The following is a 26,315-nucleotide window of genomic DNA, read 5'->3' as shown; positions in this document are numbered from 1 at the left end:
ACTAAGCCAATATTTTTATGTGAATAATTCTTTTTTTGCTTTTGATTCTACAGAGGTAAAAAAGCAAAGCTTCAGAATGGAGACCATGAAAACTTGATGAATGCAGTAAGTTTTATCTGTTTCTCCCTATTTTCTAGCTCATTATAAATAAGTCTTCTTTAAAGAATACGTGCACTTTTCCATTGTTACATGTTGCATCCATATTTAGAATGTAAAATACAGCATGGGAGCATACATAACCCCAGCAATCAACCTACATTTGCATTCTTGTCATAATCCTTATTTGCACCTTCTGTTGCATTTTGTTTGCTTTCAAAAACAGCGCTGCGTCCCTACGCTCCACAGATCCTCCTCTGCGCTCTGTGGTCAGCCCAATGCTAAGACTACATTTCCTATCTTCCACCTCGGCAGATGAGTCTTCACAGCACAAGCACATTCCTTCCTACTTTCCTCCCAAAAGCGATCAGACTGTGCTCGCTCTCAGCTGGCTTCCTTCCTCCTCATTCACTCACTCCCAACCCCAACAAGGTGACCGAAACAAGATGAGAACAGACTGGAGAAGTGTTTCTTCAGTATGTGTCTCAATAGTAAGGCCAGGTTCTGGAAGAAATATATTTTCTGCCAAACCGAGTCAAATTACAGGAAGAGCATACACGCTTGTGTGAATCTAAACACACAATCATCTATACACACATTCAATATATATATATATTATATGCACACACTATATTACCAAAGGTATTGGGGTGCCTACCTTTACACACACAATAATGGCATCCCAGTCTTGGTCCGTAGGGTTCAATATTGGAGTTGGCCCACCCTTTGCAGCTATAACAGCTTCAACTCTTCTGGGAAGTCTGTCCACAACGTATAGGAGTGTGTCTATGGGAATGGTTGATCATTCTTCCAGAAGCACATTTGTGAGGTCAGGTGCTAATGTTGGACGAGAAGACCTGGCTCACAGTCTCCACTCTAAATCATCCCAAAAGTGTTCTATTGGGTTGAGGTCAGGGCTCCACCCCAAACTCTCTCATCTATGTCTTTATGGACCTTGATTTGTGCACTGGTCCAAATCATTTGGTGGAGGGGTAATTATGGTGTGGGGTGGTTTTTTTAGGGGTTGAGCTTGTCCACTTAGTTCTAGTGAAGAGAACTCTTAAGGCGTCAGCATACCAAGACATTTTGGACAATTTCATGCTTCCAACTTTGTGTGAACAGTTTGGGGATGGCCCCTTTCAGTTCCAACATGATTGCACACCAGTGCACACAGCAAGGTCCATAAACACATAGATGAGTAAGTTTGGGGTGGAGGAACATGACTGGCCTAACCTCAGCACATCAGTACTGTATGAAAGCAGTCCTTTTTCTTTTTTTTTATGACCAGTGTATTGCTTCACACTGACCTGATGATCTCTTCTTTCCTGCTGCTGGCATGACTCAGGAGACCTCTAGCCGATATAAGACGTGGAGTGCAGTTGCTATTGCTATTTGCTAGCTCATCCCAAAATAGTCTTCTTTGAAGAATACGTTCACCTTTCCATTGTTACACGTTACATCCATATTTAGAATTTAAAATACAGCATGGGAGCATACATAACCCCAGCAATCCTCTGTAGTGCCGGCTCTGCATGGGACAGGAGTTGGCACTACAGAGGAGGCATCGGGTTATGCAGCTCATGCTCCCTACTACACCTCCAACTTTACAAGTAGTCCTTCTGCATTGCACTCTGTTTGATGCTCTGGAATGGCGGGTCAGCAAACCCAGACTGCAATCTACTAGTCTAGTGCATTATCCAACATTTTTATAAAAGATATGACTAAAATCATACAGATGTCTACTCGCAAACATAAGTTAAAAACGCGCTTGTCGGGCTACATGTGTGGCTATCTCTCATTCCTCTGAAGAAGGCCAGTCCTTCAAAACGTGTCAACCTGAGGGGGTCTCATCCAAGACCCCCAACCCTCAGGGTCGGTGATTTGAGCAGCCAATAAAAGATAGCCACACGTGGCCTGACGATCGTGTTTTTAACTTGCGTTTGTGAGTAGACATCTTTATGATTGTATTCATATATTTTAATCAATCTGTTGGATAATAATGCACTAGACCAGTGTGCCCTCTTTTCTTTTTCTATACTCACAGCACTGTCAGGATGACCCCAGTCCTAGAGGGCAGCAAGACATCTATGAGATTATCCATGATTTGACCAGACACTTGTGAGGCTGGATTCACACCTATGCATTTTTAGTGCTTTTTGCAGATTTGCACTACAGTCCATTTAACATGGTTTCCTATGGAACACATTCTGTAGTGCAAATCTGCAAAATGCAAAAAGCACTAAAGATGCATAGGTGTGAATCCAGCCTTACACTACAGTCAGCTGACTCTAGCGCAGGAGTGCGTTGTTCTTGTCTGGGATCTACCAGTCACCTGTCCGCGATCTACAGCTTGCTGACCCCCACTTTACAGGCTAAAAAAAAAATGCAAATTTTCTGATTTGGACGGAGAGGCATGAGGTCGAAGCTAGAGGGCTGGGCCCCTGGCCTCTGGCCTGGATTTGGTGGTGCCTGCCCCAGTCAGTTGTTCGGGAGAGAAACCTTGCTCCTCTTTTCGTCTGCAGGAGCGGTTAGTATTTCCCGAACGTGATTAGGTGGGAGGGATGGGGGTTGTGGGAGTAGCCTGCTGAGGTGGGCTCTCCCCGATCTCTCTGAACTCCTACCTTCCTGGCTGGGAAGGGTGCTGCTGGTCTGGGCCGGTGGTCAGGGTCCGTTGAAAAGCCTGTGGAGATAGTGCCCCTGGAGTGGCAGTCCAGGGGTGCCATACATTGCACGAGTGTTTGAGGGGCACTCATCGTGTGGCACCTTGGTCACGATCTCCACAAACACACTTTTCACACCTGCCTCTAGGGCCGAGCCTTTTGGCTAGGACCAGGGGAATTTTTGTTTCCTGGCCGGAGGGCCCAGCCATCGTATTGCACGATGGTCACTTTCCACTCACCTCTCCCACGTTCCTTCTCCCCCACTTTCTTTTTTATTTTTCCCCCTTGTTTGTCACTTTTATGTCTTTTTTTTTGGTGCACTTTTTGTACACTTTTGTGTGTGATGAGTAGGGTGCTGGTCCTCGGGCCTACTCTGAAAGTCTTGGGAGTGGGTGGACATGGCCTTCTGGCTTAGTTCGCCTGCTCTCATGGGGTCTCCCTTCGGGGGAGCCTCACCGAGGAGGGTTCTGTTTCGGCAGACCCTCCAAGGAAGTTGGGTCCGTGTCGGCTTTGGCTGCACGAACCACAGATTACTCTAGTCCCTGCCAGGAGCCTAATGCCCTGGGGGATCAGAGTTGGGTCCTTTTCCGAGGACCATTTGACGATGCACCCGTCACAGTTTTTTGTGTATCACTCTTTATGTGTGTGCACATTTTTTCCTGCACCGGGTGAAGTTTTTGGGTTGTGTTATGCACGTCACAGGCTTTTCAATAGAAAAAAAAAGTGCCACTGGTAGCTTAGCTGGAAAATCCTGGGCTAATGACTGTATATGGAAATAGAATAAAATGCTTATTCTGTAAACTTATCACCTGAGACCTACCGTAATTATTTTGTACAATATTGGCAAGCGGTGTTTAGATACAATGATATTGCACTTTTACCTGTTATTCCAGTATAATAATTATACATATTTTGCCATCAGCCTTCTGACAAAGAGACACACAGCCGTTCTGTGACCAGCCTGGGGACAGAAGCTCCGGTCAGCAGTTACCGAAATGGCGCCATCAGCACTGGTGACGGTATGTATAATAAGTAAAACCCAGACCATTATTTTAGTGTGCTTATACAGTGTGCAATTAAAGAAAAAAAAATGAAGTTTAAAGAGGGATTAAAACCAGACATGTAATATATTGCAGCTTACTGATCCTTATGCCGCGTACACACGATTGAATTTCTCGGTGGTGAAAACACTGCAGAGAAACCCGACGGGAAAACCAAGGACCGGCTTAGTCCCTTTTTCCCCGTGTACACACGGGCAGTTTTCCCGACAGGTTTTCTCTTGGTCGGGAAAACTGGCCGTGTGTAGGCTCCCTAGCAGTGTTTCCCTATGGGAAAACTGGCGAGCAAAAAAACGCTGCGATTCGCGACGAGAAAAAATTTAGAGCATGTTCTAAATTTTCTCGTCGTGATTCTTGTGTTTTTTTCGTCGGGAAAACTGCTGGAGAGCCTATACACAGCCGTTTTTTTCGTCCAAGAGAAAAAATGACAGTTTTCCAGACGAGAAAACTGATCGTGTGTACGCAGCATCAGATGTGATGGCTGCATTAGTTTTCATTTCTTTGCTCTCTCCCCGCCCCCTCTGTTTTCACCTGCTGTAATAGCCAGTAACACACCTCCTGTATTAGAATGCTTCCACTCTGGATGAAATACCGCAGTGGGCATAGCATACTGAAGCATTGTCGGTCTGGGGGAGGGGAGTGCTTAATAGCAGATTTAAATACACTAACAAATTGAAGCCATACTCCAGGTCATAATTTATATTTCATTATAGCAAACCAGTTTCTGGCTGGATCACCAAATGAAAATAGAAGAAAGCAAGCCTAAAAAAAGAAAACAAATGCAGCCACCACTTGTAAAAATTGATAAGCTGCAATATAATAGATGTTTGTTTTGGGGTTTTGGGTTGCTTCTTGTGGGGGCAGGAGGGAGGAGCAAAGAGAGCCAGTCAGGGACTCAAAAAGAGGATGATCTGGGCTGCTCTATGTAAAACCACTGCACAGAGCAGGCAAGGATAACATGTTTGTTATTTTTAAAGAAAAAATAAATAAAGAGACTTTAGTACCGACATTTGGCCTGTGTGTATGGGAGCCGGTGCAACAAAAGCTGGCCATTTGGCCTGCGGACCTGGCACCTGATCAGCGCTCTCAGCCAATGGCTGAAAGCGCTGACCGGAGTGTTCTCGCAGGGGGCCGTCCCCCTGTCAGAACACAATGGCTCAGCAGAGGAGATCAAAAAAAGGTCAGCTCTGGTCAGAGCCACTGTACAGGGTACGAGTTCATGATTACTCTGTATACAGGGTTCAGGATTGGTCTGCGTACAGGGTACAGAGTTCATGATTACTCTGCATACAGGGTTCAGGATTGGTCTGCGTACAGGGTGCAGAGTTTTGTAATTGGTCTGCGTGCAGAGTTCTGTAATTGGTCTGCGTGCAGAGTTCTGTAATTGGTCTGCGTGCAGAGTTCTGTAATTGGTCTGCGTGCAGAGTTCTGTAATTGGTCTGCGTGCAGAGTTCTGTAATTGGTCTGCGTGCAGAGTTCTGTAATTGGTCTGCGTGCAGAGTTCTGTAATTGGTCTGCGTGCAGAGTTCTGTAATTGGTCTGCATGCAGAGTTCAAGATTGGTCTGCGTACAGGTTGCAGGGTTCAGGATTGGCCTGCGTACAGGGTGTGCAGGGTTCAGGATTGGCCAGGGTGCAGGGTTCAGGATTGACCTGCGTACAGGGTGCAGGGTTCAGGATTGGCCTGCTTACAGGGTGCAGAGTTCAGGATTGGCCTGCGTACAGGGTGCAGAGTTCAGGATTGGCCCGCGTACAGGGTTCAGGCTTTAGGGGTGCACTATGTACTGAGGGCAGGGTTCCAGAGTACATTTACAAGTGGGAGCGGGAGGGGAGGCTGAGAGCTGGAGGTGACCGGATGGAGTTCCGCCATGTTGCCGCTGTAAAACTGTGTTTAAGGGCCACATGGCAAGGCTTGCGGTCCACATGATCAGGCTTGGCGGGACAGATTCGGCCCATGGGACTTGTGTTTGACTAGTGGTTAAGAGTTGGAGACCACACAGCAATGTGGCTTCCACATAGATTTGCAAATGTATGCAACTAATACTGTATTAGCCGCAACAGATTCATTTTAGTTTTTTTGTCTAGCTTTAAAGTGTGCTGGGACCACTAGCTTCAAGCAGGCTGCCATCTGTGTGCTCTTCTTTTCTCCCTCTATCTATCCTATGTGTGCACCATGAAGGAAATGTATGTTAGTTTAGAAAAAATGCAGTTTGCAATTCTTTTTTAAAAATGGCATAAAAACCTGACATTTATAGGCCCCGCTGACTGAACATAAATTTATCTTTCAGTGCAGTAGTATAAATTAGAATGTACCAGTAATATAAATTAGAAAAATGTGCCATCAACATTACCTCCGATTTAATTCAGGAATTAATGACCATCAATTATCAGCGTGTAAACCATTCATTGTGTGCCTAATCACTTAACACACATCATAATCCCAGTCCAAGAAGAGATTCTACTGAATTTATTGCCCACCTCTAGAATATTGCCTTCACCACAGCTGATTTAAGCAGGCCATAGATTTGCGCGAGAATTGCTAAATATCTGACTTGCTTGTTGTACCCAAATCAATCGATGGATTGACTTTGGTACAATCAGCCTGCCCATAGATGGATGGAATCTCACCCTGGCCCTGCTGAACTTTAATCCATCTATTGCCAGCTTTAGCACCATTCTTTTTTTTTATCAAAACGTGATTATAAACGAATGTTACCCAGACTGATTCATTAATCATACTGGTCCATTTTGTAGATCACCCATAGTATAACCAAGAATGAGCACCGGCTGTGACGTAGAGCTGCACGATTAATCGTTAAAAAATCACAATCTGGATTCAACCCCCCCGACGATCTTAATCTGGCACTTTCACGATTCATGTAACAAGTGCTGAGCTCAGGATTGGTCTGGCCCATTCAAATGATCGGTGCCTCTCCAAAAATGTGACACAGGATCATCGTTCAGATGTGAACGGGGCTTTAAACATGATAAGAATGTAGATAGATAACCGCATTCCTTGAAGGGTGACCAAAGATTGCATAGTCCTCCCATTTTTTTTTTTTATACATTTGACTAGTGTCCAAAAACTAAAGTGTAGTCTTTTCAGAAATACCAGGTAAAGGTCTGCTTGGTTTAAATAAGGTTATTAAATGTAAGGTTAAATAACAATGTTTCCGTGTATAGTTTTGTAATGATATATGTACAGTAAGACTTGTGCACTACATGCTTAAGCGCTCTTATGTAATAGCCAAGTCATTGAAAACAATGCAGACCTTGTGTAGCTGATATCTCGGCCCAACAGTTGTCAAGCATGGAGGATGGAAGGATCTATGTTAAATACAGGGCTCCCCCTAGTGGTTAATCCACACATTTTATACATAAAGGACACAAATATGGAAGAGAAAGCATTTAAAATACGCAAGTTATATCAAAACTGCATTTAAGATAAACCTTTGCAGTACGAACACCATTTGATGGTTGGTGTGCTGTACTTTTCTTGTTGGGCCTTTAGCCATATTTAGTTAAGTCATAGGCCCAGATTCACAAAGCACTTACGCCGACGTAGAACAAGGTACACCAACGTAAGTGCAAATGTGCGCCGTCGTATCTGTGCGCCAGACCCACAAACCAAGATGCGCCTAAAAACAGGCTTTACCCTGCCGACGTAACTTGCCTACGCCGGCATAGAATGGGCGCACATTTAGGCTGGACGCATGGTGGCGCTCCCATTGATTAGCCATTCAAATATGCAAATGAGGGAAATACGGCGATTCACGAACGTACGTGCGCCCGACGCAGGCTACGCGAGGTGCGCGTAAGGTGTACGTCCGGCGTCAAGTTATTCCCCATAAAGGAGGTGCAACCCAGCAGAAGACATGCAAAGGTAACAAGGGAACAAGCCAGCGTATTTTACGTTGGACGTGTGTCTGGCTGGGCGTAGGTTACATTCACGCCGTAGGCAGTGATCCGGCGTAGTTTAGGCAGTTGTTCCGACGTGGTTGTGAGCAGGCGCAGAGAGATGCGTCCACGTCATGGCGCATGCGCAGTTCGTGATACGTATCTGTCTGGCGCTCAGCCCATCATTTGCATGGGGTCACGCCTCATTTGCATGGGTTTACGCCCACTTCAACCTACGCCGGCGTACGCCTTCGAAACCTGGCGCAGCGTGGTGAGCACTGGCTTGCTGAATTCCATGCTTGCCTCTCTGCGCTGTGTAGCGTACAGTAGTTACTCTACGTCGGCGCAATGAGCGCCCAAAGTCTGTGAATCTGGGCCATAGTGTACAACTTAGAACATCTTTTTTTTTTTTTTATTCTGGATGGAGTTAGAGGGTTTCACTGCCTGTCAAATTTTCTTTGTTTTTGTGACACTGGCTGGGATATTTGCTCCTCATTGGCCCACCAGTAAATGTATATAGAATGCATTCTAGACAGGGGAACCCGGAACCTTCACTTCATGGCTCATGTCATGGCAGACACGTGATGGGTGGCAGAAGGTATTCCCTTTGGGGTTAACTGCTGCTTTTAGGCCAGTGTTTGGATTTTACTATGCAGAGTACATTGTCTGTTTAAATTCTGCTTCTATATTATTCATATATAGGTTTGATGTAAAATCTTTTGTTTGTTTTTCAGTCTCGGAGGACAGCGCAGCGACCTGCGTCCCAACCTATGAAGATGTGCAGAGCTCTCTCCCTGACCTGTGTGACCCTCCGGACTTCACAGGGAAATCTATAAGATGCCCTCAAACCAGAGAGCTGCCACAAATCCCTCCTGACAACCGGGAATCTGTCCTATCATCGGGAAGCCTCGAAAATGATGCCCCTCTCTATACCGAGGGGCCATACGAAGTGCTGAAAGACAGCTCTTCTCATGACAATATTATAGAAGACTGTCTCTATGAAACTGTGAAAGAATTAAAGGATATTAGTTCATCGGCCAGTTTGGAAGAGTCTGAAAATGTCACGTTGGGTGCAGCACAGGCCAGCCCAGTGATCACAGAGCGCAGAACGGAGGCTGCAGTGGAATACGCCTCGGTGGACCATAATAGAAAGAGCAGGCATAGCATCAATACTCAGAGCGCAGCCAGCACTCCAACATCTCAGGATGAGGATATCCCCCCACCACTGCCTAAGAAACTCCTGGATGAGAATGAAAACGTACAAGGAAAAGAAGTGGAGGAAGAGAAACTGGACCAGGAGGGGGATCTGGAGGGGGCCAGCCAGGATGACAAGGCAAGTTCTCACGGATTAGTAAAGTGCAGAACCTTTGTTTAACAGTTTCACAATAAAGCCAAGCTTGAGGTAGAATTAAGACACAGAATAATGCAACTCTGTATCTATCATTACATCATTAAATCCATTTTTAAATGCAAAAAGTGTAGGCACCTGTGTTTGGACTTGGTATCAGCCTCTTGCAGTGTACAGCAGAGCTGGAAAATTAAGATGGAGTCAGTGGTTGTCAAACATGCCCTCAAGCAGACCCAACAGGCCATGTTTTGGGAATTTCTCTTAAAATAGCTGTCCAAAATACCAAGCCATTGACTGATTTCAAAGCACCTGTGAAAGATGAAGGAAAACCTGCAAACATGGCCTGTTGGGGGGTACTTGAGGACAGGGTTGAGAACCACTGACCTACACTGGGTGTTCTGATAAAAAAAAGTCCATTGACAGATCTCAATAAAAGTTTACACTAGTTAGGAAATGGCATATCTACCAAGGGCGGGCGCATTCACACCGCCAATGAGACCTGTCCTCCATGCTTAGACACTTTTTGCTGCATGTCCATTCACATCGGAAGCTATGCGGAGGCAGCCCATAAAAGTGGAGGCAGATGCTGTGGCTCTACAAGCACAGTCACATGTCAAAAGCTGGCATGCAGGCAGAAGCGGGTGCAGAATTCCAGCATCAGATCTGTGTACTTTCTCCTGCCCACATGTCAGATTTTGACATGCAACTATGCTTGTAGAACCGCTGCAGCTACCTCCTCTTTTATGGGTGGCCTGCTGAATGCAGGCGCCGAGCACAGACAACAGGTCTGAATGAGCCTTAAATCCCAATGTAATCGCATCTAAGAATGTAAAAAATTTGTTCTTTTTATTTTTAGTTTTTTTTAATGAATCTGTGCCAAAGTAAAAACAAACAAACAAAAAAATCTTAATAGCTGCTGTGCTAATGCATAGGCATAGCTCCCAACTGTCCCTGATTTGGAGCATTGTCCCTCTGTCCCTCATTCCTCCTCATTTGTCCCTCATTTTGATCTGATCCATAGAGTTGTATATAAAATACACTTTTTATATTTCAAAAAGTGTTTCCCAGTGCTAAACCTTTCATCTAATTTTTAAATTGCTGAATTTGTACATTTTAAAAGACAATATAAAGGAATAGTAGTGGTAAAAAAAAGCCCTTCTGGATTTAATTAAACTTTTTTGGGGTTAATTCTCCTTTAAGATGGTGTGGCATGGGGCGTGTCCTATGCCTACATACGTTTGTTAGTAGGTGTCCCTCATTCCCATCTCAAAATGTTGGGAGGTGTGCATTGGGGGCTGCCGATAGGAACAGTGCAAATCAATGGGCCTGCAGCACACATTGCAAGGAATTTGATTGCGTGCTGGGGTATACTGATCCAAGTCGATATAATTGCATTCCTGAAGCCATGGAGCACTAAGCAGGTTTTGGGAACACATATGGTGACACGCTCTTTTTAACACCTGTCTGAGTGAGTGAAAAAACGTATATAGCGCAACACATGCAAACTGAATCGCCTCTGGGCTGATCAAGGCCTTTCAATAAAACGTTGTTTATCTGAGAATTGATCATAAACAACCATTGAGAATCTAAATCTCCACTCTGATTTAATAGCACAACCATGCATCCCAGGCTTAGCTGTTATTTGGTTTGGTTCTCTCCCTCTCAGAATAGATCTTTTGAACTGTAAGGCTCTCGTGGAAGTTGGCTTCCACCAGGCCGCTGAAGGAGATTAAAACCAACCAGGCCTTTCATTTTTTCTCTGCAGTCCAGCATGTTTATTTAATTATATTTTTTTGGAAACTCTCTAAGCAGTACTAAGCAGAAGAAGGGACAGCTGAAAGGTCCCTATAGACAGCTGTGCATTGGCTGAAAAAGTTCAGACCATGGGTGGCTCTGCAAGCACCACCAATTTGACTGAGCTGGGTGGAAAATAATTGGCCAAACAGTAACTGCATCCTTTCCTTTCAGATGCAGTCACGGTTCAGGTATTCAGGCTGCTGTGGGTGCCGTGTCCAGGGCCGCTGATGAGGCAATACAACTGGTCCTGTTGTACTGGGCACAGGGCTCATTAGCTAAACAGGGAGGCACGGGCAGCTTTATTGTTAATTTCTGCCTAAATTAATAAATTGATTTTACTAGACCACCCCCCCCCCCCCCCACTTGCTTACCATGACTTAAATTACATTTCCCTGTTCCCCATCATGTCTAGGAGGTGGGAGAAGAGGAGGGACTTTATTTTCAGGGCGCAGGTGGATAAAGTCAGTGCTTCACCTCTGGGGGGGGGTGGCCCGGCCCATCCCATCAGGCTGAACAGGACCCCATGATTTCTAACCACAGGCTGGCTGTCTTATTACAATAATAGACTGTTAGCATGTGGGGGAATTGTTTGGCTTTCTCTAGTTTATCCTGCTGGCTGAACCAGAAAAAATCAAGCTTTACATAGCGGCCTTCAGAGCTTGACACTTCTGTATTGTAAGGGACGAAATACAACTAAATACATAAACACAAAATGGTCTGCCGATCGGTTCCTGATCAGCGCTGTCAGCCAATGGCTGAGAGCGATGACCAGAGTGTTCTGGCTGTCCCCTTGTCAAAACACAATAGCACGAGTATACCGTACCTAGGTATTAACCTTACGAAATCTACAAAATTCCCTTTTTGCTAATAACTACATTCCGTTGAGGACTAAAATTCAACAAGACCTCCACAAAATGGGTAATAAAGAATTCTCTTGGTGGGGTAGACTTGCTGCATTAGGGATGATACATCTCCCACAAATCTTATATCGGTACCGCAATTTGCCGATTCCTATCCCAACCAGTTACTTTAGATCCCTACAGGTAATGCTAGCTAAATACATTTGGAAAGGGAACAAATCTAGATGCTCACATGTCAAACTAATAAAACATAGACTATTCGGAGGAGTAGGTTATGTAGACTTTCGAGATTATTTTTCAGCCTCGGTAATGACCTAATTGTGAGAATCCAGGCCTGAACCATCGACCACGTGGGTTGAGATAGAATCCACGTATAGCTTATTTTGGTCCTATAAACTTGTGGCTGTTTGCCGCCCTTTTTGGCCAAAGAACCCTGCCACACCTTCCCTCCTCAATAAAAGTCTCCATCCAAACGTGGCTCATACTTCTATCTCAACGACACCCATTAGATCCAACAGTCATTATAGACATCCCGATGGTTGCTTTGAAACACATGATCGATCAACTGTCTATCAGGTCGTGGCAAACATATAAAGAACTTGTATACCAATCACACTCTAAAAACCTTTGAGTTTGTGTTATCCTTACTTCTTTCTTATACCTTATTCATAAGCTTTGTGTTACCTTGTAATGATTATTCACCTGGTCATATCCAGAAAAAGATTAATATCGTTCGTTCATTCATTGTATTTTAACTGCTTCGCTGAACACTGTACTGAATGTAATGACACTTTATTGAAAACTGAATAAAAATCATTGAAATAAAAAACACAATAGCACAGCAGGAGAGATCACTGTACTAACATTGCATGATTAGTACATACTGTAGGCTCCTCCAGAGCTGTACTTTATTTATTTTCGTTCAGCCCTGAAACTACTAGTGTGTACAAGGCTTAAAGAGGAAGTAAACCCTCTCTAAAAAAAAAAAAAAACCTGCAAGACAAAAGGCATAATGAGCTAGTATGCAAAGCATACTAGCTCATTATGAATTACTTACCTGAGAACGAAGCCCCCACAGCAGTCCTCGGACACATCCTCTGTCACCGTCATGATACCCGGAGTGACTTCCGGGTATTGCTGCTCCGGCACTGTGACTGGCCGGAGCAGCGATGCGCGAGAGCCACCATGAACGGCATGATGCCGTTAGTAGCGGCACGCTCAGTGCGCCTGCGAGCCGTTTTCTACGGCGCATGCACCGTGGACATCTGTGCTGCCTTTCTTGGAAATATCTCCTTAACCGTGTAGGTTAAGGAGATATTCCTTGGACCTATAGGTAAACCTTAATCTAGGCTTACCTGTAGGTCAAAGTAGTCTGTAAGGGTTTACAACCACTTTTAGGCTGATGTCACACAGGTTATTCTGCAATTGGTGGCATATCACCAGAAGAAGAATCACACTAAAGAGGCTTTCACGTGTCCCCCAATGAAATTGCACCCTCAGTAGCCCAGAATGCAGCTCAATCAAGGGCGTGATATCTTGCTCTTCATGCTAGCAAGAGATCAATTTAATTAAAACCGGTAAGTAAGTTGGCAATCACCAAGGAGTTGTCCCCAATGATAGGATTGCCCTTGTGACATTGGCGTTAATAAAAAATGAAATAGGGTAAAGTTACTCTGTCATAACAGTTCAGGGATGGAGATTCGGATTATTACAAATACTCATTAGTGCACGGTTCTCTGTAAGATCTTTGATACTTTGTATGTATGAAAGCTTCCCATGTTCCTTGCCAGCTCCATTTACATAATCACTCCCCATTAGCTGGTAAAAGTAAGGTCTTTGTTCCAGAGACCTGGGATAATAACCCAAGAGGATTTGAGCCAGAATAAATAGTGCTCTCATTGCCGTATAGACATATATGTATTGATCTTTCTTTTCTTTTCTTTTAGAGACAAAGTTGCGTATCCTACAAATCTCGAGCAGAAGACCCATGCCTGACAGAAGATGACGTATGTATTAACATATTAATCCCCATAGCAGCCCCAGGGAATTCTGCTCTTTGAATTAAGCCATCTTACCTGGCTGCAGGCAGGCTTCACATTGTCAGCCAGTTGTGTGATGTAGTGGGGGCTACGGCATGTTTGATCTCCCGGCTTGTCAAGTGCGTGTTGGTTTTATGAAATAGACAGAGAAATCAAAGAAATACTGTCATTGTATAAACAGAGAATTGCATGAATAAAATATACAATGACAATTTTGTGACTTATGCTGTAAATATGCTTGCAGTACATACTATGAGTAGTGTAGCTGTCATATTTAAAGATCCTGTATAACGACTTTTTTATATATACATATTTATTTAAACTGCAGCACAGTTATTGATTATAGAGGTTTCAGGATTAAGGTGGAATCCTCCAAACATGTTGATTGGCTGGGGTCTTTCTGCTAAGAAACCTTGTCAGTCGACAGCTGTACCAGCACTGCCAATCGACTCCCAGGTTCCCAATGGTCAGAGGGCTACTCATGTTTTTTTTTGGTGTCACCCTTGGAAAGCTAGACCTTCCATTGCAGTCTGGGATATCGATGCAAGTACAACTGGACTGCAGATATCCATTGATAAGCACTTTTAGTCCCAAGGCTGTCCTGGAGAGAACTGAGCAGCTTTTATCAGAGGTAGATATTTGTAGTTTTTACCGGTGCTGTTCTTGAAACATTTAGCCTGTGAGGGTTAATTATGAAACCACTCCCATTAGATTAATTTTGCCATATGGGCCCAGAGAAACAGAGGGATTTCTCTAGAATTTACCAAAGGTAGGAATCTGCAACAAAGGTTGTTATACTTGCAATGTACATAGATCACCCAGGGGATGTTTTTTTTTTTTTCTCAACAAAAGTGGCGTTGCACTTTAAGTATCCTGGAATGGGAGCAGGATGGCTTGGGACCTCAGTAAGGGTAAGTATTTGCACCTTATGGTCCCTCCAGTAAAGTGAATCTGTTAAGCCTCGTACACACGATCAGTCCATTCGATGAGAACGGACCGATGGAGCGGTTAACCGATGAAGCTGACTGATGGTCCGTCGCGCCTACACACCATCGGTTAAAAAGAACGATCATGTCAGAACGCGGTGACGTAAAACACAACGACATGCTGAAAAAAACGAAGTTCAATGCTTCCAAGCATGCGTCGACTTGATTCTGAGCATGCGTGGATTTTTAACTGATGGTTGTGCCTACTAACAATAGTTTTTTTCCCATCGGTTAGGAATCCATCGGTTAAATTTAAAGCAAGTTGGCTTTTTTTTTAACCAATGGTTAAATAACCTATGGGGCCCACACACAATCGGTTTTGACCAATGAAAACGGTCCATCAGACCGTTGTCCTCTGGTTAACCTATCGTGTGTACGAAGCCTTACTTTACCCATTGTGGTCAAAGTACAGGTTGACTTTAGACGCAAATCTCTTGCCATAATTTTAACACTTGACTCTTTTACGCCTGAGATGAAAATGATAATCCACAATTGACTTGTTATATGAAACATTTACTTTTGTAGTATTTGAACCATCACTTTTTGTTTACTTTTTAGATTTCTGCCATGTATTCAAGAATTTCCAAGACTGGACAATCCCGAAGACATCAAGAAGATCTCTCCCATTATTCCTACATCCAGGATTTTGAGCTATCTCCTACTACCTGCAATGGGACATTTGCTGCAGTTAGGGACGTTGACAAGAGCCCTAATCTCATTGGCGTGCCACCTCCAATGGACATCCTAAACGGTGGACTGGACCCAGAGTACGAAGCCATCCCATCAATGTGTCGAGAAGAGGACAGGACTACTACCTTCTGTAATGCTGGCCAGGGGGTCCCGCCTCAGGGGGAAAGTGACTATGAAAGTATTGGTGATCTCCAACAAAACGGAGAGTACTCTAAACTTTAGAAGGTACGGTGACAAGAATTTATATCGAACACATAGCACAATCCTTTCCTGGGTCTTTCACATACCCAAATTAGCAACGGATTGAAGAGAAAGCACATCTTTACCTAGACCAGGACTGTTTCCCTGCTGCATGAAAGCCATGAAATTTGTTTCCAGATACCTTATAATTTTATTTTTTATGTGCCATTTATTTTTTTATATGTAGCTGGTATATTGCCAAAAAGAAAATGGATCACCCTGAACTGGATGAGCATTTAGGTACTCATGAAATTTACCAATGGTACGATTTGAAGAAGATTTGTTCACATTAATATACAGATATAGGATCCATAATCCTGTTCGGTTATGAGGTTCTGCAGACCATGGATCTTCTCTAACCTGTCACGGCTGAATTCCTTTTGAAATTCTGGTTGCCTGGTTGTTCTGACCTTCAGAAGTTTAAAGAGTAACTCCACTTTTGAAAAAAACATTCCCCTCTGGGTGGAATTGCACGGGTTTTTACAAACTTTATTGCAGCTTCCTACCTTTTGTTATTTTGAAGGAATAGCTGTTTGTCTGTGTTCAGTGAGTCTGTATAGGAGTGACTTTATAATTATCAATCAGCTGCAGCACCTGCAGGAAAATCGCATGGATCTGCATCCCTTTAGACATGCTTTACCATTGGGAGTATCTCACCAAAAATATGTTTTTTTGTTGCAGGGGATGCCAAAAATCTGATTTTCATCTTAATGCAGACTTATGGGAAAATCAATGAGCCAATCACACATGCAGGAAATTACATATTTGGGGGCGTTCTGTACACCATCTGTGTACAGAATGTCTCCAGACTGCCATATTGCATTTTACAGAAACTTTCAGAGCTGCAGATTGAAAAAGAAAGGTAATTTTTTTAATAACATTCAATTACAATATGGCTTAAAGCGGAGATTCTCCCACTGCTGCAAAAATTAAAAGCCAGCAGTTACACATACTGCAGCTGCTGGCTTTCAATAATAGGACACTTGCCTGTCCTGGAGTCCAGCGATGTCGGCACTGCAGCTGATGTTTCCATCAGCTGTCAGGTGCTGCCGCCTCTATTGCGAGTAAGGGCCCTTTCACACAGGGTGGATCAGTAATGATCCGCCTCCGTGTGTCCGTCAAGCTCAGCGGGGATCCTCTGTAAAATCCCAGCTGAGCCGTCGGCTGACAGGGCGGTCCCCGCACACTGCGCAGGGACCGCCCTGTCTTTCCTCCGCTCTCCCCTATGGGGGAGCGGATGAACACGGACCGTATGTCCATGTTCACCCGATCCGATCCGCCAGACGGAAGAAAAATTGTATTTTCTTCCATCCGATTTTGCGGAGCTTTGCGGAGGCGGGTGATTACGGGTGTCAGCGGATGGTCATCCACTGACACCCGCAATCACATAGGGAATCACGTAGGTGATTTATGATTTACTAAAACTGGAAAGTACAAAATCTGGTGCAGCTGTGCATTGTAGTCGATCATCTTCTAAGTTCAGCTTGTTCAATTAAGCTTTGACGGGGGAAAAATACCTGGAAGCGGATTGGTTTCTATGCACCAGACTTTGCACTTTTTGGTAAATCAATCTCCATGAGCTTAGCTGAACCACAGTAGAAGCTGCAGCTTGGTCAGAAAAGTCAATGCCTGATGACACCAACAGTAAACTTATATCTTCACTAATGCCGCCTGCTTTTCTCATTTCACTCACTTTTCTAAAATTGTTCAGGTGATGCAAAAGCCTATGCCGCATACACAGGGTCGGAATTTCCAACAAGAAAAGTTCGATGTGAGCTTTTGGTCGGAAGTTCCCACCATGTGTGTAGGCTCCATCTGACTTTTTCTGTCGGAATTTCCGACAGCAAAAATTTGAGAGCTGGTTCTCTGACGGAAAAAGATTGTGCATGTGATCAGGGGTCTGCTCATAGGACAATCAGGGAAGACTGAAAACTCCTACAAGCTTTAACTAGACACAGATAGAAGTCACAAGACTGCTCTAACTGCTGATGAGAAAAGGTATTTAGCAGTTTATATTTACTAAAGTAATTTAATTTCCATGTACTGTGGGAGACCAGATATAGTGAATGCTGGGTTTAGTAACACTTTTAATAACTTGTGATGCTGTCCTAAAGTTCCTTGTTTAGGCACATCCAATTAAAGGGTTTTGACATGCTATACTTGGCTCCCAATTGCTTTCCTGAGTTATTATGCACGTTCTCTTGGAGGCTTGAAAGGATAAGTTCACCTTTTGTTAAACCCATATTCAGGGTGTAACATGTTACAAATGTACTGGCCCATGCACCCCTTGTCCCTCCGGCTTGCACTGGCAGTCTGCAGGAGACTTCCATGGCATTAGCAATCCACTGATCACTGGTGCAATGCTTTCCAGGCTCCCAAAAAAATTTTTTTTTTTTTAAATAAATGCACATGTTTTTACCTGCGAAAATATGTGCATTTATTTTTTGTTAAAAGGTGAACTTATCCTTTAAGCCAGTGGTCATTAGCCCTGTCCTCCGGCCCACTAACAGGCCAGATTTTATGTATTACCTTGGGAAGATGCAGACTAGAATGCTGCAATCACTGAGCAGCAAATGATATTACCTGTTATGTATTTCAATTATCTTGCAAACCTGGCCTGTTAGTGGGCCCTGAGGACAGGGTTGATGACCACAAGCAGCAATGCTAGCGCTCAATGACCAGGCTTGTTCTGATTTTCTCGCCATCGGGAAACCAGCCTTGAGCAGTGACATGCAGCCAATGCTGGAGTTGGTGCATGTAGACGAGAACTGTCCGCAGAGGCTGGAGAAGATCAACAGCAATAAAGTGCAAAAAAAAAATGGCAGTTTAATATACAGTACTTTAAAAACAAAATATCATCCATTTAGGTTTAGATCTTATTGAATTTCCAAATGGTAAGGAGAATTTCTGATTGGAGGTATTGTTGATTATCACATGGGACCATTCTGACATTGTTCCATTGTGCAATGTTGACCAAGTCATGTAGAAAGCTTACAACAGGCTCCATCAGCACGTGCCGACTGGCAGATGTAACATCACTTGCCTCTCTGTGTTTAATCTGACTATGTTTGATGGCTTTAAAGCGGGGGTTCACCCTATAAACCCAAAAAAAAAAAAAATTTTTCTTCTACCATAAAATCAGGCATTGTAGCGCGAGCTACAGTATGCCTGTCCCGATTTTTTTATCCCCGTACTCACCTTGTACTCGTACATCGAAGATACCGACTCCCCTCGGGGAATGGGCGTGCCTATGGAGACGGAGGATGATTGACGGCCGGCTCTGGCGCGTCACGCTTCTCCGGAAATAGCCGAAATAGGCTTGGCTCTTCACGGCGCCTGCGCATAGCCTGTGCGCAGGCGCCGTGAAGAGCCGAGACCTACTCCGGCTGTCTTCGGGGAGAGTGACGTGCCAGGGCCGGCCGTCAATCATCCTCCCTCTCCATAGGCACGCCCATTCCCCGCGGGAGCCGAAATCTATAATGTACGAGTACACAGTGAGTACGAGGGTAAAAAAATCGGGACAGGCATACTGTAGCTCGCGCTACAATGCCTGTCTCGATGGTAAAATCGTGTCACTGAGGGTGAACCACCGCTTTAAGCATATAAATAAGAACCTAGACACATGGAGGACAAAAAAGGTATATAATACAGGACCATCGGCAGTGCAGCTTGCCCTTTACTCCTCACTCTTGTTCCCCACAGCTGATGTAACAAGAATTTTCGGTAATCCCGATGATGACAATTAACCGTTTCTGCACATGCTACAACCAGCAAGCCTCCACGTCTCGGTCTCATAGCGAATCAGTGCTTGAGGCTGGATCAGATCTCTTTGATGTCTTCACTGATTGTTGCTGTCGGTTCATATTATGGAACGTTACATTTGCTGACTTTGTTCAGTTTTGTGCATGTGGCAAGGGAGAGGAGTCCGTGAACACCATGCGGCTAAAGAGTACTATGAGCTGCAGTTAGGGGAGATCTTAATAAAACCTCATCCTACTTCAAAGCTAGAATACAATCCAGATTTAGCGTGGTCACCCCCTTTCCCCCCAAGGACTGATCATGCTGCTGCATTTACTAAGGGATTTAATTAGAGTGGTCTGCATTCAGACCTCTCTGTTTTCCGACACACATGAACTGGAAACGTATTTGAACAGATATATATATGTGTGTGCTTTGGTTGTTTTTTGTAAAAACACATGGGCATTAAAACCGACAAGTGTTCATCTGCCCTTATTAGTTCATGATTGATAGCAACTTAAAGGCAAAACTTAATTTATTTTTATTTTTTTTTGTTTTGAGTAGCGTACAGGAGAACACTTGTCAGGTTTGTATTGCAGCCTGTGCCCCCATTAGGGATAATCAACCTCTCTATTTGTCCTGTTTACCATTATCATTGAAAGTAAAAGAAAATCCCACATTTTGGGTGTCCCCAGAACAGTAATTGAAGGGACACTAGTTCCGGTGACCTGGGTATCCCCAGGGGATTCCTTTAAATTGAAAATTTTCTCTCATTTCCTTTTTGGCTATGGGACAGGAAGTGAAGGGGAATCTCCCCAATGGGACACAGATGGCAAAACAAAATCTGACAGGGGGTTATAACCCTCCCTTAGGCCCCTTTCACACTTGTACAACTTGTCCTGCGAATTGGGACTGCAAAGTCGCATGACAAGTCGTTCCCTATGATTTCCAATGACAACCATTCGTATTAGTACGACTTCAAGTCGTGTCGACTTCAAAGTAGTCCCTGCACTACTTTGGTCCGACTTTGATGCGAGTTACACAGGCATTCCCTGAAATCGCGGCAAAAAATCTCGTCAAAATCGTGGCCACAAAATCGTGTGAAAGAAGCCTTATGCCGCGTACACACGACCGTTTTTAATGTAATGGGAAAAACGTTTTTCTCGACGTGATTCTCATCAAGCCTGCCTTGCATACACACGATTGTGAAAAAAAAATGCTCAAGCAAAGCGCGGTGACGTACAACACGTACAACGTCACTATAAAGGGGAAGTTCCATTCAGATGGCGCCACCCTTTGGGCTGATTTAGTCAAATTTCCCTTCTCATAACCTGCTTCTGAGCATGCACGTTTTTTTTTCCGTCGTTAAAGCCTACACACGACCGTTATTCACGACGTGAAAAAATAGAGCACGTTCTAAATTTTTAATGCCCATTTTTCACGTCGAGAAAAATGCTCTGGAGCCCACACCCAATCGTTTTTAATAACCAATTAAAAAAATTGCATTTTTCTCGTCGTGAAAAACGGTCGTGTGTACGCGGCATAACTCTGTAAAAAAAAAAAAAAAAGTTTTGCCCATAGTTCTAATTTAATACTTGGTTCTGCCTTCATTTTCTCCTGTTACTTTGTATATTTACCTCTGTAGAGCCACCTGTACAAAAGTTTACTGCTGCATCAATCAACAGATTCGTCTGTTAGTGACTATGTACATACCTTTGTGTTTGCAGGCCATTCCTGCATTATTGCTGAATATCGTCTCTAAGAATAAATCTTTCTTTAGCTTGCAAACCTTTACTGAATACAGGGAATCGCACAGGATATCTATCTTTCTGTATATTTGATCTTTCTGAATGCCAGGTTCCCATACCTGTATATATATTTAAATATAACTGAACTATGTAATTTAGAAAAAAGTATTTTGGTACAGTCTTTGTTTTTATTATGTTGACCTATCTTGCTTTATACAGTTGAATATATATATATATTTTTTGTTTGTATATATCTTTTGTTGGTTTAGCTGATTTATGAACAAATATGACTGTAAATCTCAGTAGACAACACACCACTATGCAAAGGGCACATCCAATCAGAGTTTAACGCTTCTTTCTTAGAGGGCACATAACCCGGATAAAATTCACCTGCATTTATTCTTAAAGGGTCACTAAAGGATTTTTTTTTTTTTTTTTTTTTTTAGCTAAATAGCTTCCTTTACCTTACTGCAGTCCTGGTTTCATGTCCTCATTGTTCGTTTTTGCTTTGATGTTGCTGTAATTCCTCTCTGTTCTGGACACTTCCTGGTTGTCTGTTTCCTGATCACCACAGTACTGGGAGATTTCTCACGGTGGTGACTAATCAAGGAGGTGTGATTACTGTGTGTCAAAGGCTGCTTTCACATTGCAGCGTAGAGCCGCGGTGACGGTATAGCCGCGCTATTTGTAGCGCGGCTATACCATCGTGTTTACCGCGATATTCGGGCGCTAGCGGTGAGGTTTTAACCCCCGCTAGCGGCCGAAAAAGGGTTAATACCGCGGTATTACCGCGCTTTCCCATTGATTTCAATGGGAAGGCGCGGTATAGGAGCGGTGAACACACCGCTCCTATACCGCGGTAAAGATGTGGCTAGCAGGACTTTTGGAGCGCTCCTGCTAGCGCACCGCTTCAGTGTGAAAGCCTTCGGGCTTTCACATTGAAGACTACAGGGCATGATTTTTCATGCGGTATAGCAGCGCTATTTTTAGCGCTGTACCGCATGAAAAACGCCCCAATGTGAAAGGGGCCTTAAACTCCTCAGCACCAATCCAGTTTCAACAGCAAAACAACAGCAAAAACGAAACTAAAAAGTAGGTACATTATATGATTGTTTTTTTATCTAATTTTAATAATTTTTAAAGGGAATCAGTTAACTATTATGTCTCTATACCCTGTAAACAGTCATTTCGGCTAAAAAAATGTTTTCCTTTAGTGACCCTTTAGGGAAGAACTCTGGACCGATTTATAAAACCAGAATAGAGACAAATAACTACTTAACTACTTTAATTTCAGTGCAGCTAATACAAAAACCAACTTGTCTTAACAGCAAGTAAAACTTGTGGTTTAATAGTGTTTCTGTTTAATGTGTTAAACATTAAGTATTGCATAGTTCAGGATTTACAAACTTTAAAAAGAGAGCGGTACTATGTGAAAGGCTAGCAGCCCAGCTGCATTCCATATTTTATTGTTTAAAGTGAAACTCCAGCCCCCCACCCAAAAAAATGTAAAGTCAGCAGCCACAATTATTGTAGCTGCTGACTTTTACTATTAGGGTACTTACCTGTCCAGGGATCCTGCGGTGTCCTCACCCAAGTCAAATTTTGAATAGGCTCTTGGGTGCTGGCGCTGCCATGTTTGGTTAGGGAAACCAGCAGTGAAGCCTTGCGGCTTTACAGCCTGTTTCCTACTGCGCATTCACGAATCATGCTGCGCTTTCTCAATGGGTTGGTTGCGGCGAGGGCTGAACTTCCGGCTGAGTTTGCTGCGGAAAAGTCAGCAGCAAGTGGGAGCGGTTACCTGTCAAAACTAGGTACCCACTCCCCCCCACAACAAGGTGCTAAATGTGGCACTGGAGGGGGGGGAGAGGCAGACAAGCAGAGCTTCCCCTTTTAGGTGGAGCTCCGCTTTAATCCTTTCTGAGGTTTTCAGTATTTTATTGAAGTCAGTATAATTGGCTTTTGGAAGGTATGTGATCTCAATATTTTTGCAGTATTAAAAACAGTCATGCAAAAACCAGTATGGAAAATAAGGTGATTATAGTCATTAGATGACCACCTTTATTTATGACCCACAGTGGAGTGTACAGATGCCCAAGGGTGGTATCTCCAACCAGTGTCGGGACAAGCTCATCCAGCGCACAGGGCAAAGATGCAGAACTGTGCCCCTCCACCCCATTCATGATGTGCAACTTTAGGGGATCCTACACCCAGCAGTCACTCTCTTGTCAAAATCAGTCTGTCCTGTAGACCTTTACATCTGTACTATCTTCACCTTTCCACTAGCATATTGTGCATAGCTTGGGTATATTCCTGGACAGTTGGGCCTCGTGGTTGGGTTGCGGTAAAAACACCCAGTTGAGCTGCAGAGGCAGCTCCCCTTAAGTTGCAAAGGCAGCGGCTAGAGGTGTACAAATGCTGCTACTGTGATGCTTTGCATTGTGGCGGTGGAAGGAACTAAATCCCCTATTGCATTCAGCAGGCACTACTGTGCGCCAAACGTGACCCATTCAAGTGAATAGGGCCATGCTGCAACCATCCTGCAACTGTGCACAATGCATGTGGTAGTGTAGCATTTAGGTGGTGGAAAGGTGACATGTTGCCTCTGCCCATCGATTGCTTTTCAGAGGCTAGTGTAAACCAGACCTGAAGGCTGTGGAGGACTACTGAGGGGGGAAGGGGCGCACAGTAACCTGAGCCTCTCTGAAGGAAAGACTGATGAGGGCCCCAGTCCAGAATTCGCATTGGGGTCTCCACATCTGTCATTTCTCCTTTGGGTTCAGATATAATTAAACATAAACACATAGAAGGACTTTTTGTATTCCCATTTTTAACATCAGCAGACTCCAAAATGTATATTAAGTGAAGGAAACTCAAAAGCACAAACACTAGCAAGCAGAAAGCACAGCTGTCATATGTAAATAAAGAGCCAATATGGCTGCCCCATGTATATAATACTGTAACCACTTCACTACTGCAGTGTGTTTTTAAAATGGCGGATTGCTGAACATTATGTCTTGTGCGCATGCCCTGGGTCTACCCTCCAAATGAGGTTATTTTGGGTATTTTTTAGACGGTCCTGGCAGCTATATTTGATGTTTTATAACAATGTTTTTTTGTTTTGTTTTTTGGCCTTCTTTCCTTTATATAGTAGACAAACAACTTTTATTAAAGCGGGGGTTCACCCTATCAACGAAAAAAAAAAAAAAAATTTTTTTTTCTTTTACCATAAAATCAGGCATTGTAGCGCGAGCTACAGTATGCCTGTCCCGAATTTTTTACCCCCGTACCCACCTTGTACGCGTAGATCGAAGATACCGGGGAATGGGCGTGCCTATGGAGACGGAGGATGATTGACGGCCGGCTCTGGCGCGTCACGCTTCTCCGGAAATAGCCGAAATAGGCTTGGCTCTTCACGACGCCTGCGCATAGCCTGTGCGCAGGCGCCGTGAAGAGCCGAGACCTACTCCGGCTGTCTTCGGGGAGAGTGACGTGCCAGGGCCGGCCGTCAATCATCCGCCCTCTCCATAGGCACGCCCATTCCCCGCGGGAGCCGAAATCTACGATGTCCGATTACAAGGTGAGTCCGGGGTTAAAAAAATCGGGACAGGCATACTGTAGCTCGCGCTACAATGCCTGTCTCGATGGTAAAATCATGTCAGTGAGGGTGAACTACCGCTTTAAATACCTCCAAAAGAAAGCTCTGTTAACAAAAAATGATTAATTGTATACAGTGTTGTATTACCAAGTACTTGTCAGTCAAACTATCACATCACTAAAAGCTGAGCAATGACCTGGTAATGAAGGGATCCAGGCAGCTACTCACGTGTTTAGGCTTACCTTATGCACATACACACGTGTGTGTGTGTGTATAGTATAACTTTTAAGGAGACTGTAGATTAATTTGAAGGCTTTTTTTTATTCCATCATAACATACACAGAAGGCATAAGCTACATTCTTTGTAAGTTCCTTGAACCTTCAGCCAGGGCATTATGTAACTGTTTTTTGAAACCGGTAAATTGATGGGTTTAGTTCTACTTTATGATTTTCAGCTGAGACTTTGAGCTTCAGAAAAATGGCTGCCTCCGGCAAGAAGAAACAGGGACAATGCTGGAGGCAATTTACAGCACACACTCATTTTTGTAGCATAATTATTAATGTGGAATGTATGTTCCTTGCTAACAAACATTATTTTTATCAAGTTGTTAAAGCCTTAAAGTGGAACTTTACCCATATCGGCCTTCACAAACTCGGCACAGTGCCTAAAAATGGAGAGCAACTGAGCATGTGCAGAGCAGGGTAAGATCGTGTATTACTGGATTTTAAACAGTATAGGCACTTTAGTTATATTTACATTATTTCCATAGCTATACCTGCAGAAAAGGCCAGCCTGAAGTGATCTAGCAGGACTTCATTTTCTGATTAACGTTCCACTTTAAGCTTATGAACAGCCTGGAATTCCACTCTGACAAATCAAATGAATGTTAGCTGCAGGTAAATTGCCTGTTTCAGCCAGGTTTTGTACTTTCATAGACTTGTATGACAATGCAAAACCCGTTCGAAGCCAACAAAATCCTGTCAATACACACCCTCTCAGGGCCTATCCCACGAGAGGTGGCTACTATCTCTACTAGACCCTAAGGCCCCATTCACACGAGACGCTGGTAAACTCGAGTTCAGAGGCATTTGGGCATTTTTTTCAACACATTTAATGTTATCCTATGTGTCCATGCACACATTCACGTTTTTTTGCGTTTTAAAGCAGTTGGGTTTAGGCTCGTTTTTTCAGAAGCAAAATTTTGGGTTCAGACGCAAAAGTTTTTGCGTTTCAAAGCTTTGGGAGGGTCTACAATGTCTTTGTTGTAAAAGCTGATAGCCGCAAACGCAGTAAAACGCCGCTAAACGTGGCAAAACGCAGCGAAATTCGGTTTTTGCCTTTGAAAACTTGAGTTTACATGTGTTTGCATTTGCTTCTCGTGTGCATGGGGCCTTACACTATGTCTGGAGTTCATTTCATAATTTTTTTATTATTATTGATGACCGAAGGACCCATCAAACTCACATAAAAGTGGGACTAATGTAAAAAAAAAAAATATTGTGTATCCAGGAATGCGATGCAAATGCAATATCTGGTGCTTTTTCATTTCAGAAATATATCATGG

At 43.7% G+C, this 26,315-nt stretch overlaps 1 protein-coding gene across 4 annotated transcripts in view; it reads left to right on the top strand.

Annotated features, from left to right (window-relative positions):
• The window catches only part of PAG1 (phosphoprotein membrane anchor with glycosphingolipid microdomains 1), a 331,656-nt gene extending 315,297 nt beyond the window's left edge, over window positions 1-16,359 (top strand). For all 4 annotated transcript variants that reach the window (XM_040354494.1, XM_040354495.1, XM_040354496.1 and 1 more), the window contains 5 exons: window positions 54-105; window positions 3,679-3,775; window positions 8,444-9,042; window positions 13,661-13,720; window positions 15,298-16,359. In XM_040354494.1, coding sequence (XP_040210428.1) covers window positions 54-105; window positions 3,679-3,775; window positions 8,444-9,042; window positions 13,661-13,720; window positions 15,298-15,651 — 1,162 coding nt within the window. In that variant the 3' untranslated portion in view covers window positions 15,652-16,359. The remainder of the gene's footprint in view (window positions 1-53; window positions 106-3,678; window positions 3,776-8,443; window positions 9,043-13,660; window positions 13,721-15,297) is intronic.
• Window positions 16,360-26,315: the final 9,956 nt, after the last annotated feature.

This window comes from Rana temporaria, chromosome 5 (assembly GCF_905171775.1).
Source record: "Rana temporaria chromosome 5, aRanTem1.1, whole genome shotgun sequence".
In the NCBI taxonomy this organism is placed as follows: Eukaryota; Metazoa; Chordata; class Amphibia; order Anura; family Ranidae; genus Rana; species Rana temporaria.
The sequence above is the reverse complement of the archived record's forward strand: the minus strand, read 5'-3'. Positions and strand labels throughout refer to the sequence as shown.